This window comes from Colias philodice, chromosome 28 (assembly GCF_061535455.1).
Source record: "Colias philodice isolate Cphi_HAF_F1 chromosome 28, ilColPhil1 Martin Lab GWU primary, whole genome shotgun sequence".
In the NCBI taxonomy this organism is placed as follows: Eukaryota; Metazoa; Arthropoda; class Insecta; order Lepidoptera; family Pieridae; genus Colias; species Colias philodice.
In genome coordinates, this window is record NC_143113.1 from 4,620,760 (window position 1) to 4,638,700 (window position 17,941).

At 34.4% G+C, this 17,941-nt stretch overlaps 1 protein-coding gene across 1 annotated transcript in view; it reads left to right on the plus strand.

Annotated features, from left to right (window-relative positions):
* Hdc (histidine decarboxylase) overlaps positions 1-17,941 on the plus strand; it is a 32,579-nt gene that overhangs the window by 511 nt on the left and 14,127 nt on the right. The window contains exons 2-7 of the mRNA XM_089712398.1: positions 5,584-5,626; positions 9,835-10,007; positions 10,531-10,644; positions 11,345-11,467; positions 11,798-11,966; positions 14,252-14,361. Of these exons, the coding sequence (XP_089568524.1) occupies positions 5,590-5,626; positions 9,835-10,007; positions 10,531-10,644; positions 11,345-11,467; positions 11,798-11,966; positions 14,252-14,361 (726 nt within the window). The 5' untranslated portion in view covers positions 5,584-5,589. The remainder of the gene's footprint in view (positions 1-5,583; positions 5,627-9,834; positions 10,008-10,530; positions 10,645-11,344; positions 11,468-11,797; positions 11,967-14,251; positions 14,362-17,941) is intronic.

Here is a 17,941-nt window from a genome sequence, read left to right on the forward strand (position 1 = left end):
AATAAAAAAAAATACGAGAAATGCACAGAGAAATGGAACATGCCATGTAACCTTTTCAATAATGGCGTACTTATCATTTATTTACATTTTGAAATATTAGAAAATTTCAGGAAGTACAAAATACATTTTAAAAGTAATGACTAACTGAAATTCGTCATTATTGTGAACAGCGGTTAATGAATTGGTAAGTTACTTAAAAATTTATTAAAAATTTAAATTTCAATGTGTCCCTAGAAGTTCCAAATTATTAATAGAGGCCTAGTTAAAGATTGCTATAATATCTGATTTTACTAATTTCTTGAATGTGATATTTAAAAGAACCTGGTACACTTTATAGTCGGTCGGTGTATGAGCTAATTTTCATCCCCTGAATGTAAAGACAATTTTCATAACTGTATGCATCGGGGATCATAAACTGCCAACAAGGTCAAATAAATAATTTATCTATTCAATTGAATATTATTATTACATAAAATTACTATGATTATTAGCTTTCCGCGGCTTCGCTCGCTTTGTCTAAAACATAGTAAATTATATATACTAAAACCTTCCTCTTGAATCACTCTATCTATTCAAAAAACTGCATCATAATCCGTTGCGTAGTTTTAAAGATTTAAGCATTACATAGGGACATAGGGACAGAGAAAGCGACTTTGTTTTATACTATGTTTTACCTTTTAACAGCGGTACGTAATATTCATCAAATTCCCTCAGCATAAAAATCGGCGAAAACTAAATAAAACCTTAGGTTTTAAAAACAATTCTTCCATATTAATATTTACTTCAAGTGAAGTCAAAACATTAAGTCTTGCTTATTAAAAATGAAAAGTTTTAGACTTTTTAAATGTCCGTTGTTTTCTTTCAAGCTGCATAATGCATTTTAACCAACGTCAAAAAGGAGGTATACCTTCCACACTATTGTAATATTATAGAAAAACTAGCTTCCAAACGTGACTTCGTCCGTGAATAAAGTTCATTGACTACTGCAGATTTAAGATTAATTTATAGGTAGGTTATCTAACAAAATATATATATAGTTAAGAGCATAGCAATTTTAGCGTAATAACAAACAGTTTAGTCCTATCCTACTAATATTATAAATGCGAAAGTTTGTGAGGATGTGTGTGTGTTTGTTACTCTTTCACGCAAATACTACTGAACCGATTACAATGAAATTTGGCTCACATATAGAAGGTAACTTGGATTAACACATAGGATAGGTTTTATCCCGGAAATCCAACGGGAACGAGAAATATGTGGGTTTTTCTTAGAAAGCTAGTAATCTATAAAATGTAAAAACTCAGACAACCAACTGTACCATAAATATTACTAGTTTGGTTTCCTTTGATCATACAAAGCCCCTATTTTTTCAGTTTCTGCCGACGAAACGAATATAAGCAAAAAAATCGTTTATTATATGGCATGATAACGCGTGGTCGTCGGATTACATTAAAAAATGTCAATCCGATTAGCTCTTCCGGAGAAATGCGTAGACAAACGTCAACATGTATTTACAGTTCATAAATAATTAAGTTCTAATATTTTTTTATCATTTTCCAGCTGCTAGTTATTTTAATCTAATATTCTAATATATATTAGGCGAAAGTTTGTAAGGATGTATGGATGTATGGATGTATGGATGTTTGTTACTCTTTCACGTAAAAACTACTGAACCGATTACAATGAAATTTAGCACACTTAAAGAGGGTAACTTGGATTAACACATAGGATAGTTTTTATCCCGGAAATCCCACGGGAACGGGAACTATGCGGGTTTTCCTTTGCAAACGCGGGCGAATCTGCGGGCGGAAATCTAGTAGAATTTATACTAATATTATAAAGGTTAAGAGTTTGTTTGTTTGGATGTACGTGCTTAAAACTACGAGTCCGATTTGAAAATTTCAATGTTTGATAGCCCATTTAGGGATAGGAAGATTGATATTTATATCATCACTCTAAGACTTATAATAGGAGCAATGCGGGTAAAACCGCGCGACGCAGCTCGTAATCTATAAACATCTAATAATAAACATATTATCAACTATATAATTTTATCATATAATTAGACAAATATTAAACGCAATCCATTGCTAGCTTTCTTAAACAAAAATCAATAAGATTTGAAGAAATACAGAAATGAAAAGCACATACATCAGACAGGTGATGTATCGTTGTTTGATCTTTAAACGCTAAGGAAACCTATTTCAAATATGAAGTGATAATAGAAAAATCTTAAGAAAAATAGAGGACTCTCGATAGTTACATCATATATTATTAATTATTATACTGTGGTATTATATTATCTCTGGTCTTTACCAGATTCATCTTTATGTAGATAACTTATATTCTAAATTAGCACATAGGTTATACAATAGGAAACCTTTAAAACCGTTTTAAGATCACAAAATTAAATAAAAAAAAATTAATTGTATTTAAAAATTTATAAACTAACTTTTCCCCGGGGTTTTACCTGAATTGCTCCGCTCCTGTTGGTCTTAGCGTGATGATATTATTATAGCATATAGCCGTCCCCGATAAATGGGCTATCTAACACCGAAATAATTTTTCCATTCCTGAGATTAGCGCGTTCAAACAAACAAACTCTTCAGCTTTGTAATATATATGACGGAAGAAGGGCCCAAAGGCTATTTTTAAAAAGAGTGACGTCAGCAATTCTGACGTCACCATCATCAGAGCAGGCGCTCATACTCGAAGTAGAACGCCCGTAGGTATTTTACTGCCTTTTTAATCTACGTGGAAATTATAGAGAGAGCTCCGAACGCTCCGACGGCCGGCGAGTGAATGTGCTCTGTGCCGTCGGGCGATTGCATTTAAAGCAAGCCATGACTCACAAGAATTAGTTTGAGTGTTGCCACTCGAATTTTTACAATGAATTTTTATCATTTTTAACAAAGATTAATTATTTCGTTAATTTAATTATTTCATTAGTGGTTGATTAATGAATCAACCACTTATTTAAAAAGATCAAAGTAAACTTTAGCTAGTTATAATTATTTAGTAGTTTGAGGGTAGTCGTTTATCGTCGTTGCGCCGACACGGCCATACTGACAGGCGGTGCGCGCTCTGCACCAGCCTCGTTGTAAATGTCTCGTTGTAAAAGCAGGTAACTAATGCGCTGGACTGACCAAGTGAAATCTGCTATAGGAATTTGTGTATCAGACTGCACCAGACAGTCTAGTAACAGGAAGACATGGCGGGAGATCGTGCGGAAAGCTGTGTCCGCCTCCACTACCAATGTGGATGTCTCGACGTGACCACGACCACTCTGCCAATAGTGAATCGACAAAGAAGAAGAGAAAGATTCTCGGCGTATTTTGTGTCGGTTCTCGGAGGGTCTCGTAGTTTCTCGGAGGTTCTCGAAGGTTCTCGTAGATTTTAAGTCTAACACGGCCATATTGACAATCGTACGTCCTCGTACGCCTTTTCTCGTATTACAACACTACGGTAGTTCATCTCAGGATTTCAAAAACACACTGCCTCGGCCACACTGACCTTTCAGAATACTGAACACTCCACATGACAGACACAGTCCGTTCGCGTATCATGTGATCAACACCTACTCATTTGTGATATAGGCAGATTCTCGAAGGTTCTCGTAGATTTCTCGGAGGTTCTCGTAGATTTCTCGGAGGTTCTCGTAGATTTATGCTTATCACAAAGAGAGGCGCAGCTCAGATAACACACACAATTCCTTCGATGAACTACACTCCCGTTACAATAATCCACGTAACAAACTTTTACTTTACACAACGCACGAAAAAACACAAACGCCAGTATGCCGTTACAAAACTACGTTAACGTTTAACATTTAAAAAGAGAGAGCTTGAATTCTATCCAACTTCTGATGACGGAAGAAGGGCCCAAAGGCTATTTTTAAAAAGAGTGACGTCAGCAATTCTGACGTCACCATCATCAGAGCAGGCGCTCATACTCGAAGTAGAACGCCCGTAGGTATTTTACTGCCTTTTTAATCTACGTGGAAATTATAGAGAGAGCTCCGAACGCTCCGACGGCCGGCGAGTGAATGTGCTCTGTGCCGTCGGGCGATTGCATTTAAAGCAAGCCATGACTCACAAGAATTAGTTTGAGTGTTGCCACTCGAATTTTTACAATGAATTTTTATCATTTTTAACAAAGATTAATTATTTCGTTAATTTAATTATTTCATTAGTGGTTGATTAATGAATCAACCACTTATTTAAAAAGATCAAAGTAAACTTTAGCTAGTTATAATTATTTAGTAGTTTGAGGGTAGTCGTTTATCGTCGTTGCGCCGACATATAGATAGATTTGTAATTTAATTGGCGGTTTATTCCTTAAGATTCACGTAAAATAAAACAGAAATTTACTTTTTACAAATTCGTCGATATTTTGGTAACCTTCATGGATTTACATAATGTCAGTAATACGCGACAGAAACCTTACAATGTAGGGTAGTATTGATTATGTCAAGTTACGAATTAGCTATCACTGGTCACCGTTTAACCACAGACTAATAATAATATACTACGTGTATAACGTACAAATTCATATATTTCTTACTAGAGGTCCGCCCCGGCTTCGCCCGTGGTACATATTTCGCAATAAAAGGTAGCCTATGTCCTTTCTCGGGTATCAAAATATCTCCATACCAAATTTCATGAAAATTGGTTCAGTAGTTTAGACGTGATTGAGTAACAGACAGACAGAGTTACTTTCGCATTTATAATATTAGTATGGATTTCACAATAATTTATTTTATTTTTTACCAGATGACACGACATAGATACTGTATTTGTGCGAACTGTCAATTAATGATTAAATAGCATTGGTGCATAAGTTTTTCTTATATAAGATCCTCCTCCTGATATATTTAGTGAAGTCCCATGTCCCCTAGTAGGGTAAGGGGCAGATGCATTATACAATATACATACTTTTTCACTGATCGATTTTCTTTAGGGACAGTAGGTGATCAGCCTTCTGTGTTCAAGAAATTTTTTTTCTTCGTCTTCACCGGGAACCCAGGTGTTACGCTCACGCGTCAACCACTGTACCGAGGAGGCGGTCATCCTGTCATTAACGAACGCAAAAAAATGCAATCGTTCACGCATGTTGATATGACCAAGATAAATAGGGATTCATTTTTATATACTTATAGAAATAGGCTTATATATTTAGGAAAGACAAAAATTATTTACATAAACACAAAAAGGAAAGTAACTTCATTTTTTTAATTTCAAAATCAAACTACCTACATAGTTTATAATATCACCGGTTTGGAAATTCCTACATAAAAGATTTGTTGCTCTTTCAAATAATGTGTATTTTCCTAACATTTTTATACAATTTCATTTGGATGAACTTTAAGTAAAAAAAAAAGTATTTGCCGAACACATGTGGCAGAAGTAGGTACAACTTCTTAGCAAGATTCAAAGATACCAAAATCGTTGCCTTACTCCATGACGTGACGGTATTGCCATGACGCGACATTGAAATTTTACTCTCAACGCGCCTAAAGAAGTTTCACTTCAAAAGGCTTCTTTATTAAATATCGTTTATTCATTAATATTTTATTTGTTCCAGATAACAATGACGACGATGGATCACAGGGAATTCAGAGTTAAAGGTAAGGAATCCCTACTAATATTATAAATAAAAATGCGTAATAATTATAAATGCGAAAGTAACTCTGTCTGTCTGTCTGTTACGCTTTCCCGCTTAAACCTCTCAACCGATTTTGATGAAATGTGGCACTGGCAATCGTAAGACCCTGAGAAAGAACATAGGCTACCTTTTATCAAAACACCACGCGGGTGAAGCCGCGGACGGAAGCTAGTTAGCGAATAAAACAACTTTTATTTTGTTTTCAATAATGATTTTTTTAAACAAACAATACTATCTACTTCTATTTTAACTTATATGCTTAGACTAGCTTCCGCCCACGACTTTGTACGTGCATCCCCGTTTTTCCCCGTTCCCGCAAGAATTTCGGGAAATCCTTTCTTAGCGAATGCCTACGTCCTAACATCTACCAGCATGCCAAATTTCAGCCCGATACGTCCAGTGGTTTGGGCTGTGCGTTGATAGATCACTATATCAGTCACCTTTGAGTTTTATAGATGTCGCAGGTTTTTCATAAAATTAGGTTTTTGATCAAAAACCTAGTTTTTTCATCAAAAACCGGAAGATGACACATTTTAAACTCAATTTCATCAAAAACCTGTAACAATCCAGATTTTTGATCAAAAACCTGAACTAGTTTGGGTTTATGATCAATTTGATTAGATTGAAGGAGGAGAATATTGATTGGATCATGGATGTAAAATTTTGATAGATAAATGATTGTTTTCTTTCTACTAAGTTGCAAATGATTTTCTTTTTATTTATTTTATTTATTTCATTTAAATTTGTCATAAAACAAAGCAAACCCGTGATTTTGACAAGAACTTTATCATAAACCCAAACTAGTTCAGGTTTTTGATCAAAAATCTGGATTGTTACAGGTTTTTGATGAAATTGAGTTTAAAATGTGTCATCTTCCGGTTTTTGATGAAAAACCTAGGTTTTTGACCAAAAACCTAATTTTATGAAAAACCTGCGACATAGATATAGATGTATTGTGTATAATCTATTACAAATATAATATTATTTTAATTGTAATGTTTACGAATTTACAGTAAAATACATATATTACGATATGGTTGCGATATTTTCAGTAAAAGATAAGAAATATTGTATTCGTTCTTAGGCCGTATTCAGAAAGAAAACTTATAAGCGCTTACCGGCGCAGGAAAATATATGAATCCGCGCCGAATAAAATATATGAATCGGCGCAGGTTCATACATTTTCCTGCGCGGGTTTACAGCGCTGACAAGCGCCAGTAAGCGCTTATAAGTTTCCCTTTCTTTCTGAATACGGCCTTAGAAATATTGTTATTATGTATCAGCCGAAGTAAATTTTCTGTAAACAAGACTATCAAAGATCAATAAATAACTAAACAGCCTAGAAAAAACAATAAATCTATAATTATTATTATATGCATATCGTTAACATAATTGTATAGTCTGAGCTTAGGATTATCAATTATCTATTAGGAATATATATTTATTAATATATGATCATTGACCCTGTACCCTTGCTCTAAATAAATAAATAAATAATTCATGGTCGTAGTCACTTCCAGTATAAATAGACCTTTGCTGTAGTGGTTAATCACTTAAATGTAAGTACGTAGGTTCGGTATTAGAAAACATAGCCCATTTATCGAGGAAGGCTAAAGGCTATATCATGCCGCTAAGATCTGCGCGTAAATCCGCGGAGCACAGCTAGTATGTGATAATTTTGGTTTTTTACACGCTTCACCTATGCGTTTGCATGTCACCAATTCCTGATTCAAACTACAGATTTAATTTCGAACACTTATCACTGATCGGCGACAATACAATAATTTTATTTTTTTTAATTGTTATTTCGTGTGTCTTTTTTAACTAAGTATATGTTAACATACATTTTTTTGTTTGACGTTAAAAAATGGTAAAAATCTACATAACACGCTTATGCTCATACAAACATACAGCTGAAATAGAAGCATGTCAAAAAATCTTCCTCAAAAATAAACTATAATTTCTATCTTATCTTCTTATCTTATATATAAAAATGAATCGCAAAATGTGTTGGTAAGCGCATAACTCGAGAACAGCTGAACCGATTTCGATAATTCTTTTTTTATTATATTCCTTGAAGTACGAGGATGGTTTTTATGTAGAGAAAACGTAAGTACCACGGGCGAAGCCGGGGCGGACCGCTAGTCTTATATATAAAAATGAATCGCAAAATGTGTTGGTAAGCGCATAACTCGAGAACGGCTGAACCGATTTCGATAATTCTTTTTTTATTATATTCCTTGAAGTACGAGGATGGTTTTTATGTAGAGAAAACGTAAATATGTACCACGGGCGAAGCCGGGGCGGACCGCTAGTTTCTAATACATTTAGGAAATAAATCAATCTAGATCCAATTGACAAACAGAAAAATCTTCGCAGTTGTTTAAAAAAAATGTCGTCTAAGTTAATAGTCATGCAAAATCCAATATGTCTGCCAAACGACGAGCAACGGCATAAAAATGTATCCGGGATCACCATAAGTTGTTCGATTGAATCACAAATGGTAGGATTTGTAATAAACGTGTTGTATTGGATTTTATTGTTGTCTTATTGATTGTTTCTGATGTTAAGGATGTATAGTTTTTGTTCTAGAATTTATTTATTCATTTGATGTAACTATTGGTACCTATACATTGTGATCCAAAAAGAATACACAAGTATACAGGGTGTCTCACTGGTATTCTAAGCTCAATGGAGGTTATAGTTTTGCAAAGTTTTAGTTATGTAAAGTTTTGAGTTTTGAGTACGTAAAAAATACTTATTAAATTATAAATTATTTTATGTATGTTAGTCTGTAAGGTATTTATAATATGGGTCTGTACAATTTATTGTCTGTTACCTGAAATAAATAAATAAATAAAAATAAAATAAAATGCCACATTTTTTTTCAAATAAAAGAATTCTTAAAACTCTTTGTGTACACTCCTAACATGCAACCCTCCCAACTTTGCCACCCGTACCTAAGCTATCGTTTAACTGAAAACATAATCTTAAACGGTTTAAGATTATGTTTTCATAGACAAAATGCTCTCATTAGCGAAGCGGTATATGTATAGCGGCCGGCTGCGCGAAGCTAGAGAAGAAAACATGGATTTTCAGGAAGTGGGACACCCTGTATAGGAACATACTAAGCATTTATAAGTAGATAATAAATAATTGGATTAGACTTTTCTGAAACTTAATCAATTGACAGAGTATCATGTGATCAATTGACATGTAAATTAAAACCTTTGTGATAGAAGTTTCAATTTTAGTTCTTTGTACGTTTCTTTTCAAGAAAACGTACATGAGTTTTAAAGTACATGTGTAACAAAGTAAGAAAAAATACATAAAACAATAATATACGCATATCAGTTTTAAATTTGTTTTGAAATAAAGTTTTTAAGACAAATTGAAAATCTGACGTTTCTTATTAAAAGCACATGTGAATAGTTAATGATTAATTTATTCAAATTTTTATTATAAATGGCTATATTACATCAATTCTTATGATAGATTTAATAAATCTTTAAATATATTTTTAACTAGCTTCCGCCGGCGGCTTCACCCGCGTGGTGTTTTTTCGAAATAAAAGGTAGCCTATGTTCTTTCTCAGGGTCTAAAGATTTCATGAAAATCGGTTGAGAAGTTTAAGCGGGAAAGCGTAACAGACACACAGACAGAGTTACTTTCGCATTTATAATATTAGTAGGGAAGTAGGAATTTTAAAGCCTGACGAATCAGTTTCACTTACAAATTTCATTTCATTTTAATCATTATTTTTTGATAAATAATTAACAAACTTGAACCACTGATAAAACGTTAAAATGTTATCTAAGCAACTTTTACAAAGTATAAAAACATGATTTGCTAGGTATTTCAATATTTTATTATTTTTCAATGATACCGTCATGTCACAATAATGAAATAGGTAGTTTGTTTAGCGCATTATTTTAAACGTACCTTCAATGTTCGTATTCTATTTTTTTTCTTACATCATACTACCCGCAAAACAGTTACTTCATAGCCGATTGCATCGAGAATGTCGATGACAACTGCATGTACCCTAACTCAAGCGGTAGGGTACCCACGTAACACATATGTGGCAGTTTACCTGCGTAATCGGCTGCCGATCCGCCGCAAATCCTTGAACATTATGATTATAAATATGCAATATTGTTTTTTCAACAGCCAAAGAGCTAGTGGACTTCATAGCGGATTACTTGGAGAATGTCGGTGATAACCGTGTGTACCCTGACGTGCAGCCAGGGTACTTACATAAGCGGTTGCCGAACGAAGCGCCTCATTCACCGGAGTCGTGGGATGATATCTTTAAAGATGTGCAGGAGCATATTATGCCTGGGGTAAGTAATGGTTATTGAAAATGGTTGATTGAATGTTCAATCGTCGAGCTATAACGCATTAATATATTATGCGTTCTTTCAGTGTGTCGCAGTAATAGTCAATTGAAATATTAATTTTTCAAAAAGGTAATCTTACCAACGTATACTGGAATTTGCAATGTTATGAATTTTATGAATATTTACAGTTTTGTCGGATTTTTTGTTTTTATATTTGTTCTATTATTACGCGGTCACTGCACTGATTTTGAATTCGAAAATAATAATTTAAAAAAATAATAATTTTAAATTGTACCCATATACTTACAAAAAATATACAAATGTACACATCTTTAATAATTGTTCATTTCTTATTTGCTTGTATGTGGTAATTTAAAGATATTATATACAATATTTTTATCACATAATATACTGCCATCTTAAACGGCGTGCAAAAATTTTTTTACAAATTAAATAATCACTATATACAGTTAAATTACAAAATACATACAAAATTACAGTATAGTAAAAACGAATTCTTCTCTAGATTGTCCACTGGCAGAGTCCCCACATGCACGCATACTTCCCGGCTCTGACGTCATACCCTTCTATCATGGGGGAAATGCTGTCTAGTGCTCTGAATGTATTGTGTTTTACTTGGGTAAGTATTTAAGTAATAACATAATTATTGAAAGAAAATTTGAAAATAATACCATCATATTCACGTTTTGTCTCTCCATAAAAACCATGCGAATTGGTAGAGCCGTTCCCGAGATTTACTCTTACACATTTGGCGATTCATTGTTATTTAAATAGAGAAGAAAAAGATTAGTGGTGGTCCAGTGATCGATATTTGAATCTAACCATAAACAGTAGGTTTTAGATTATCTATTTTTTGTATTACGCCCTAAAAAACCTACCTGCAAAGTTTTTGCTTCCCTTATATTATCTACTAATGCTCCAATCAGTAGTGAATATCATGTATGTTGATGGTGAAGATGACGTAACTAGAAATTGAAGATTTTAATGCATTTTAAACGTGATTTATTCATAATTAGTCTCCCCGTGACCTCGCTCGCTGCTAATGCAAAACGTCGGGTTAATTATACATATTATCTATACTAATATTATAAATAGGAAAAGTTTGTAATTATGTATGTATTGTTTTCACGCATAAGCCTCTTAACCGATTTTGATGAAATTTGGCACAGACCCTGAGAAAGAACATAGGCTACCTTTTATTGCGAAATATGTACCATGGGCGAAGCCGGGGCGGACCACTAGTAATGAATAAATCGCGTTTCAAATCCGTTAAAATCTTTAATTTCTAAACGTATAATCCTTGGGTCCTTCTACAATAGGCCTCGTCACCCGCTGGAACGGAACTGGAGACCATAGCCATGAACTGGCTGGGCAAGCTGCTCGGTCTACCAGAATGCTTTCTTAATGAGAAGAATGATAGCCCTGGGGGTGGTGTTATACAGGTATTCTTATTTTATAAGCTACAGGTAATGTTCAAATTAATGTAATGTGTTTTTATGTTGGCTGTTTGATTTTTAGTCTTTAATTGAGTATTTTGAGTAATTATTGTGTACAAGTGAGTTTAGGCATAAAATTGGAACCAATCAGATTCATAGTCTTTTCGATCAGTTACTTAATCAGTAAAATTTATTAACAATTATGCTGTGTAAATATTTCAATTCAAGCAGTTGAAATCTTACATAATACATAAATATCCGAAAAAAAATCTAAAGACTTACCAATGCCTGACTGACTATATAACATCAAATACAGTTAATTTGAATGTAAAATAGACAACAGCAAGCGAAGCAACCCTGGTGAGCCTTCTAGCAGCTCGTACGAGAGCTCTGATGGAGCTGTCCAAACTGAACCCTGAACTGCAGTCTTCTGAACTATTGGGGCATTTGATCTGCTACTGCTCTGACCAGGCACATTCTTCTGTGGAAAAAGCTGGGCTTATTGGTGAGTGCTAGAAATAACAATTGACTAATTAATATTATGTTTATGTGTTAAATCTTTATACGCATTTATATTATACTAGCAATGCCCTGCGGTTTCACCCGCATAGATAGCGATATCGTTACAGTGAAAAGTCTACTATATAGGTCGGACTATAGGTTTAATTTTTAATCACATGAAAATCACCTTTACCCCGTCCCGCACTACGGCCTTTTTTTTTTTTTGTTTTAGTGGGGAAATCTTTCATAGATACCCACGGACTCCGGGGCCGTGGGTTATGTCGGATTCCTACCGACCAAAACTTGAAAACCCCACTGTGTTCCGTCAAGACGCATATTGGTAGAATTCCTCCGTGAGTCGTGACCCCCGCACTACGGCCTGCTCGAACTCAGTATCTATACCTACTATTTTCTGTAGATTGACACTTTTAAAAATTCGTTATATCTTTTGAATGGAATATCCAATTCTTTTCATTTAAAAAGTATTTTGCTGGTATTGAAACAGTCTATAATAAAACATCATTTAATGGGATAAGGATTAATATATATGTATGGATAACATGGTTTGATTACTGTCGGCACATCTATTTACTTTGAAAACGTAAAAAAGTTGTTGTAGTAACATAACTACTGAAGATGGACATATGGTATCGCGGACTTTCTTGTAGATATTGATCCATTCTATAATACCGTAGAACATTTTTTTGTTCTATCTTCAATAGATTCCGCAGCGCACGCGATGACAGAAGTTTTATTGAGGATTTTTTTACACCTTGGGTTACATTATTGCATTTTTGGTAAGGATCTCTAATTTTTTTGAAAATACAATATAGCCTATGTTGCTCAGTAAAGATGCAGCTTTCTAATGGCGAAAGAATTTTTGAAATCGGTCCAGTAGTTTTTGCGTGAAAACCATACATACATACATACATACATACTTACAAACTTTTCCTCTTTATAATATTAGTATAGATTTACCACAAAATATCCGCCGCTCTTATCATAAAACTAGCTGCTCCGCGCGGTTCACCCTCGTGGTTCCACTCCTGTTGGTCTTAGCGGCATGATATATAGCCTATAACCTTCCTCGATAAATTGGCTATCTAACACCGAAAGAATTTTTCATATCGGATCAGTAGTTCCTGAGAATAGCGCGTTCAAACAAACAAACAAACTTCAGCTTTATAATATTAGTATAGATTATAATAATGTTAATCATTTTATGGTCCTGCCAAACAGGCATTGCCTAGTGCCTATGAATTTTTTGCTGTCGAGTAAGTTCCGAGTCAAGTTTTAGAGGTGTAAAATTAAATCTTTGATAAACGAAATCGATACATCGATTTTCTTTTACTCTCAAAATTGTGTTTTAATGGCAGTTGAAATCACTGGATTATATGGTGATGGTCCACTTATACTATATTTCATAAAGAAAAATGGCATGGGGTAACATAAAAAGCAATATTCTTCAACGTGTGACATCTGCCTACCTGCACTACTGCATACAATAGACACCAACACTCCCGATCATGCAAAAAATTGTCCAAGGCAATTGCTACGCGACGTCTACGAATCTTTTAGGCAAATCTATTGAGCGTATACGACTTTGAATATTACTGCCACGAAATAAGGTGTGAATTTAAATGTTTTGCCGCTCGGACATTTTTGAAGATCTTTTAATAGGCTATTGTGACTAGTTATTGAAGTGAAACTTCTTTATCGGGGTTGGAAAAAAATGTAGTTTAACATTTTTTCGTTACGCGTGACATTTTTCCGTTACGCGCCATCTTTTTCTTATCCCTATCACGCGTGATTCGACGTATTTCTGTAAAGTTGCATATAGTAAATTATTTTTTGAAAAATAAGGTCACAAAGAAGTTTCACTTCTTACGTATGTACACTAGTACACGCACACATTTTTTTATAGTACGTCTATGTCCCCAAATCAAATTACTTCATCTGATGTATGAAACTTATACAGTATACACTTCTAATCATATCATACTTCAGCTCAAACTAATAAGCTAAATAAACATAGTAAAAAACAAAATAAATAATCTTTATTAAGCTATTGCATAGCTTCTATCGCGGGCCTTGAGCGCGGGGACCGCACCCAGAAATTCCGTAACGAAAAAACCTCACGCTCCCCACTCCGACGGGCACGGAGGTGTGGCTTGAAGGCATAGCATGCAATAGCTTTACCGCGGCAGTCCCCGAATGCCACACGTCTTTTTTAATCAAAATGTGTAACTACCCTTTTTTTTTCAAACTCAAAATCTAGACTTATTGTAGGTCTGGTGAGAATGCGTTACATCGAGTCTGATGAGAAGCAGTGCATGCGAGGCGATAAACTAGATGAAGCTATACTTAGCGATAAAGCTAAGGGCCTTGTTCCGTTTTGGGTAAGTGACTTAAATATTTATGTTATGGGCAATTTGATAAGTCCAGGCACTATTCATAATAGCCGGTCTGTATCAATAATGCCCTACTCAATTGGGCTATGTGATTAAAATGGCATGAATCACTTTTCCCGGTCATTATTAATAATGCCCAGGAAAAGTGATGAGACGGGGAGAGTGTATGAAGCCGTCCTCGACAAAAGGTATATCTAAACACGAAAGGAATATTTCGATTCGTACTATAAGTTTCTGAAATAAAAAAGATAAAAGATAATTTAAATAATTTGGAAAATCCAAAAGTGCACGCCTCATATTTTTTTTTAATAAATATTTATTAATTATTATTTTTGTTTATTTAATAACAATTAAACCACATCGAATCAGACCCTGAAAAATGAAAGGGTTCTATTCCTGAGCATACTCAAGCGTAAGAGAAAAAAAAAGACTCGATTAGTAAAGTATTTCGGTCGCTATCGTGTTAACAAGAAAATCCTCCGCACATACAGACACACGGACGTCCAAGACAGAACTTTTTTAAACTGTTTTTTAACTAGTTTAAATAACAAAAATGACATCAAAAATATCATGAATGTTAAAAATAGTGTTTTTTCTTAATATGTGTGTGTATGTATTATCTTACAAGTGCAATGTATGATACATAAAGACATTTTAAGTTTGAAAAATCAGATGTTTTGCGCGAAGTGACAGTAGTACCCACCTCAACGCTTCGCTTATGAGGCGTGCAATAACTTAAATTAAAAGTATTTGCAATTTCGAGATTATATTTTGTTGTGATAGTCATAGCAAAACGTTTTTCATGTTGTTTTCCAATTTAATATTTAGTATATATTCTATGAAATCAAAATTTAAATCACATATACAGGGTGTAATCGTTAAGTGTGCACAGGCGATTGTTCCGTAACTATTGCAGATATCAAAGAACTTTAAACTGATATCGAAAGTACTTAACCTAATGATTAAAATGAAAATAATAACTTTTTTTAATATAACAAGAAATATCTAATCTCAGACTGTAAAAATCAGCACGACATTTTAAACACATTTTCTTACTTGTTACAAATAGGAAAAATATTACAATTATATAAATCTCAACCAACGTAATATTTCAGTTCCCTTTACAAATTTAAAACATTCTAATTTAAATGACGTCACAGCTGTCCGCCATCTTTGATTCCTACAAATTGGTCCCTGTGAGGTTTTACAATCTTGAAACACTAATAATGCAACAGGGACAATATACAAATTGCTTTCATAAAATAAATTGTAAATTAAAATGGCGATTTTCTTTGTTAATGATGCGAAAGAATTGAGATAAGATGGTGGTAATTTTAACTTTATTATTATCCCTTGGTTTTAGTTTTTTCATATACAAGAAGTGTAATATTTTTTTCTTATTAATGAAATGAATAAATATAATACTTATAACAGTTTTTAGAAGTATGTTGCGGATTTTCAAAGCGATTTTTCTTCGATTTTCCATTGAATAACTTTGATTAAAACACAAATTCTGTAGTTTTTTAAAAAAATTACATTTTTTACAATTTTTTTATCCTTTGCTGTTGGCTTTCAAAAAAGTTTATCGCAAAATTTTAAGAGATACCTAATGATTGAAAAAAATTATTGAATTTGTTTGTCGTATTTTTAAATTTTCCGTCATGTTTTTGAAGTGAAACTTCTTTATCGGGGTTGGAAAAAAATTTAGTGTAACATTTTTTCGTTACGCGTGACATTTTTATTTATTACTAGCGGTCCGCCCCGGCTTCGCCCGTGGTACATATTTACGTTTTCTCTACATAAAAACCATCCTCGTACTTCAAGGAATATAATAAAAAAGAATGATCGAAATCGGTTCAGCCGTTCTCGAGTTATGCGCTTACCAACACATTTTGCGATTCATTTTTATATATAAGATTCCTTTGCTATTAGTTTTACGAGAATAACATACATTTAAATATTATTAGAAATTCCTTTAAATATCTATATGTTTATGTTTATCTTGACTCTTGAGCTTTTTATATCGCATCTTTTTTAATCCTAACAGGCAACATCGTGTTGAGATAAATGAAGGTATTAATGTGTAATTTTCTTCCAAAGCGAGTGGAATTTAATTATTATTGATGAGAAGCGCGTTACCTGTTACGCTAGCTTATTAACGCGGCTCTACTTGCGTTGTTTCTTCCTAAACGTATAGTATTAACCTAAAGTATCTCGACGCCCCCCGCGAATAATCCGGTAATGACCTATTACGGGGTTCTTCATGTTATGCGTTTTTCGGCATCTAGAAGTTAAAATACACCATGTAAATTTTTTTCAGAATTTTTCTATCTTTATTTACGAAGATATAAAAAACTACGCGTTTATTCCATAAAATAACATTAAAATGTATTTGAAACGAATAATATGGTTTTAGATCTTTACGAAAAATAATATCAATATGATTTGACAGTAAACGTTGTTACGATATTATTCAGGTAAAAAGTTTTCTACATTATTTAATTAAGTGCTAGTACAGGCTTATTCGGGGTTTTATTAAGAAATCGATTTCCCGCTACTTTCATTATGGAGTGCAAGTATGCAAGGTATTTTTTTAAACACTCTTTCTATTACTGAGCAAATGATTTACACAGCCTTAGAAAAAATTAAAAGAGATGAAAGTTTGATAGATAAACGAGGCAGGCATCAGAATAGACCACATCGAAACCTTCATCTTCATCTTCATTAGATGCTGGTCGTCCGACTCAGGTTCTACCTGCTGCCCAAAATAAGCCCCCATCAGCATGGCTTCATGCCACAGAGGAGCACCGAGGACGCCCTCTATAGACTAGGTAGCCACATCAGAAATAAGAGGGAGGAGAAGAAGATTTCTGTTGTGGTATCTCTAGACATAGAGGGAGCCTTCGACAGCGCCTGGTGGCCAGCCATAAAGGTTCGGTTGGCCGAAGTTGGGTGTCCGGGGAACGTAAGGCGGATGATCAGCAGATACCTGAGTGGAAGAGGTGTGAAAGTTAGGTATGCGGGTGTGGAAGTGAGTAGAGAGACCAACAAGGGGCGCGTGCAGGGTTCCATAGGTGGGCCGCTCCTGTGGGACCTCTTGCTGGATCCTCTGCTGTGGATGTTAGAGGAGATGGATGCGTTTTGTCAGGCTTTTGCCGACGACATTGTGCTAGTGTTTGATGGAGATACTGCTTTAGAAGTAGAGACGAAGGCAAACTGCACATTGAGGAAAATTGACGAATGGGGTGTCAGAAATAAACTAAAATTCGCGCCACACAAGACATGTGCCCTGCTCTCGACACGAAAATTAAAATTTTACAGGCCACGACTTGTAATGGGGAGTGTGGACATCCAATATTTCGAAAGTATTAAGATACTGGGCCTTACTATTGATGGCGGCCTGACATTCAACGCCCATGTCGGGAGCGTTTGCAAAAAGGCAATCGCCCCTTATAAGCTATTAGCAAGAGGAGCTAAAGTAAGTTGGGGGCTTAACCCCCAAGTAGTTAAGACTATATATATCGCAGTTATATAACCGACTATATTGTATGCATCAGCAGCGTGGGCA